The sequence below is a fragment of the Triticum urartu genome, chromosome 4A (genome assembly GCF_056163025.1).
Source record: "Triticum urartu cultivar PI428250 chromosome 4A, HENAU_Tu73, whole genome shotgun sequence".
Taxonomy (NCBI): domain Eukaryota; kingdom Viridiplantae; phylum Streptophyta; class Magnoliopsida; order Poales; family Poaceae; genus Triticum; species Triticum urartu.
Window position 1 is genome coordinate 512,397,553 of NC_141876.1, and position 3,677 is coordinate 512,401,229.

General features: G+C 58.1%; 1 protein-coding gene across 1 annotated transcript; it reads left to right on the top strand.

The window, feature by feature from the left end:
* Positions 1 to 873: 873 nt before the first annotated feature.
* On the top strand, positions 874 to 3,403 carry LOC125552418 (U-box domain-containing protein 75). The gene has a single exon (XM_048715966.2). The coding sequence runs from the start codon at positions 1,326 to 1,328 to the stop codon at positions 2,703 to 2,705; it is 1,380 nt and encodes a 459-aa protein (XP_048571923.1). The 5' UTR covers positions 874 to 1,325; the 3' UTR covers positions 2,706 to 3,403.
* The last annotated feature ends 274 nt before the right edge of the window (positions 3,404 to 3,677 follow it).

Sequence of the window (3,677 nt, forward strand, 5' to 3'; positions counted from 1 at the left end):
TGCATCTCCTTGCCCACAAGTTATCTACACAAAGAAACTCGAGCGCTCCTAATCCGGCCTGGTCAGAGAGCATCGAGTGTGCGAGCAAAGCGGTCAAAGAGAGGGAGCGGCAGGTCCGATGCAAGCGTAAACGCAACGTGATCGCGCGCGGGTCACGAGGAGGGAGATGAGGCAACGGGCCTGCTGCGTCCTTGTTGTCCTTGAACCCATTCAAAAACTGGGAAAAAAAGGAGAAAAACAAAGCCCCGCCCTCTTTGTCGATCCTGATCCCACCGCACGTGCGGTCCGCGTGCCCTAGATTTAGATTTAGGAGTGGTCGTAGTAGTACACAGTACGCACGCACGCACGCACGCCCGTCTCGAACCCGTCCCGGTCACCGGTCAGCAGCCTCGAGTTCCGCTGCTGACCGCTCCCCTTCCCCAGAAGGAGAGAAAATTTTGTTTTCGTAGTTCAAAATGGACCAAATGTTGAAAAGGGGAAACAAAACAGCATGGGCATTTCATTCCTAGGAGCAATGGTAAAAATCACATCAGACCTAGAAGGAGATCACTACTGAAACAAAACAAACATATGGCGCCATTTCCTGCAAGATTCTTCCCCATGCCTTCCTGCTTGGTGCTTTTGGCATGGGCCCAGTACGCTTCTCAGCGGCGGCACCGAACAAAAAGGAAAATTTGAGCGAGAGAAAAGAAATGCTAGTAGTACCAGCGCTAAAATAAATGAAAAATGGGGAAGAATACAAGAGGGCGCGCAGGCGGGGTGTCAGTGAGTGTGCTAATGTGTCTGGTCCCAACCAAGTCCTGCCCCACCTCCCCTCGTCCAATCCCCTCTCACTCGCACCCACACCCACCCAAGTAAAATTGCAAGTCCGGATAATAATTTCAGCAGGATATTCCTGCTCGCTCTCTCACTCTCACTCTCCCTTCTTCTTCTCCACCCACTCTAGCTCAGCTGGATCTCAGTCGCATTCCCACTCCCCCTCCCCCCTCCTCTCCTCCCCCTCGCTCATCAGATCTCCTCACACGCCCTGCAATCCGCCTCCAGCCCAAAACCCAGAAGCTTTCAGCTCAAGCTCCTCGCCTCCCCTTTTGACCGGTGGGCAGCCGCGGGAGCCCGAAAATCCAAGAAAAGCAGCGGGTCAAGAAAGAGGGAAAGCAAGCTAGGAGGAGGGCGATGATGATGGCGATAAGTCGCCCCATGATTCGCCGCATCATTCCGTCGCCCGCGCGCCTCTGCTAAAAGGGCCTCGCCGTCCGTGCTCGCTCCAGTGAGCGGTGGAAGGGCGCGCGGTTGCTTCGCGCAGACGGTCGGTCGCCGCCGCAGCAATGCCGCAGTACCAGGAGCTGCCCTGCGGCGGACAGGTGCTCGACATCGACGCCGCGCTCAAGGACGGCATCCTGGGGTGCGGCCCGGAGCCCGGGGACGGGGCGCTGGGCGACGGGGGGAAGCAGCCGGTGGAGCTGAGGAAGATGATGGACGAGCTGGATGCCGCTGGGGATGGCGGCGGGGACGAGGTCGTGCCGGCGGTCTTCATCTGCCCGATCTCCCTGGAGCCCATGGTGGATCCGGTCACGCTCTGCACCGGCCAGACGTACGAGCGCGCCAACATCTCCCGCTGGCTGGCGCTGGGCCACCGGACCTGCCCGACCACGATGCAGGAGCTCTGGGACGACGCGCTCACCCCCAACGCCACGCTCCGCCAGCTCATCGCCGCCTGGTTCTCCCGCCGGTACACCCGCTTCAAGAAGCGCTCGGCCGACTACCACGGCCGCGCCGCGGACCTTGTCCACGGCCTCCGCGGCACGGCCGTCCCGAGGAGGCAGCCCCTCAAGGGCCAGGCCCGCGTCGCCGCGCTCCGGGAGTTGCGCTCGCTCGCCTGCGCCCACCAGTCCGTGACCAAGGCCATAGCGGAGGCCTGCGGCGTGTCGTTGCTGACCTCGCTTCTTGGCCCCTTCACGTCTCATTCCGTGGGGTCCGAGGCGGTGGCCATTCTTGTCAGCGGTGTGCCGCTCGACGCCGACGCGAAGGCGGCGCTGATGCAGCCGGCAAAGGTGTCCCTCGTGGTGGACATGCTCAACGAGGGCGCCGTCGACACCAAGATCAACTGCGTCCGCCTCATCCGCATCCTCATGGAGGAGAAAGGCTTCCGGCCGGAGACGGTGGCGAGCCTGAGCCTCTTGGCCGGCTCCATGCGCCTCGTCCGGGACAAGCGGCACCAGGACGGCGTGGCCGCCGGGCTAGAGCTGCTCAATTCCATCTGCGCCGTGCACAGGCCGGCCAGGAGCATGATTGTCAGCATTGGTGCGGTGCAGCAGCTGGTGGAGCTGCTGCCGGAGCTGGCGACGGAGTGCGTGGAGCCAGCCCTGGACATCCTGGACGCGCTCGCCTCGGTCCCCGAAGGCAGGACGGCTCTCAAGGACTGCCCGAGGACGATACCCAACGCCGTCCGATTGCTGATGAGGGTGTCCGAGGCCTGCACGCAGCGCGCCCTGTCGATGCTGTGGGTGGTGTGCAGGATGGTGCCCGAGGAGTCCGCGCCCGCCGCCCTGGACGTCGGGCTGGCCGCCAAGCTTCTGCTGGTGATCCAAAGCGGGTGCGGGCCGGAGCTGAAGCAGCAAGCCTCGGAGCTGCTCAAGCTTTGCACCGTGCATTGCACGTCCACCGTCTTCCTCGCGAAATGCAAGCTCACCAAGACAATTCAGTGAGAAGACACCGGAACATAGTCCTTCTGGTTGTGAGTTGAGTCGATGATGCAGTTCCCATTGGTCATCCTCGCGTAATCTGGACCGGGGAATGGACGAGAGAAGCAAATTGGTGCTGGATGAAGACCTGTGTGTACATAAACTCAGCAATTGGCCGAATTTGCGGTGTCATTTGAAGACATGGGAGTGGATGGATGCATCGCCCTGCCCATCGACAGGAAGCTTGGATCGAGCAGCAATGCAGCAGCATAAGCACCGCCGGAGTCGGTGGCCGGATGTAAATGCAAATTGGTGTGAATTTGGTCAGCTCAATAAGCACTCAAGGGCTGTTGTGGTAAGTACAGCCAGTTTTGCTATCAGTAGCTGAGAATTCAGCAAAGGCCTGCAATTTTAGATTTTAGATTTTTGGCAATGTGGGAGGCTGTCAGTGCTGTAGTTCTTCCTTTTCTTTCTTCTCCTGGGTTTCGGTGTAATTGGTGATATAAATTGGGTAGAAATGTACACAGTACTGCTGCTTCACAGTTCAGAGCTCGAGTGCACATTGCCATAGCTAGGGAAAAGTTTTGAGTTCTTCCTGCATCTTGGGTCGTTTGATTCTCCAGTCAAATTTGGGAAAGTGTACACTCTGCCTATAGCTTGTACCACTACTGGATAGCTTGAGGAAGCGTCACTGGTGTTGAAATTGGAACAGTTGAAAGATCTGGTTCCGTGTCTTGTTGCGCCGGAATTTCTGCTCACCCCATCTCATCTCATCTACTGCATGTATCATGCTCCACTCGCAGCTGTAGTTTCTGACTTATTCAGTGTTATTGGGCACCAATTGTTCCAGTACATTATACTATAGGAGTATTATCAATGCTTAATTGACGTAGATTGTGGCACTTCACATGAGAGAGGGTCCTCGGTCCTGCCCTCCGACTCCAGTCAGCAAGGACAAATAAAGCCATCTGCGTCGCACACTAGGCCATAGCCATA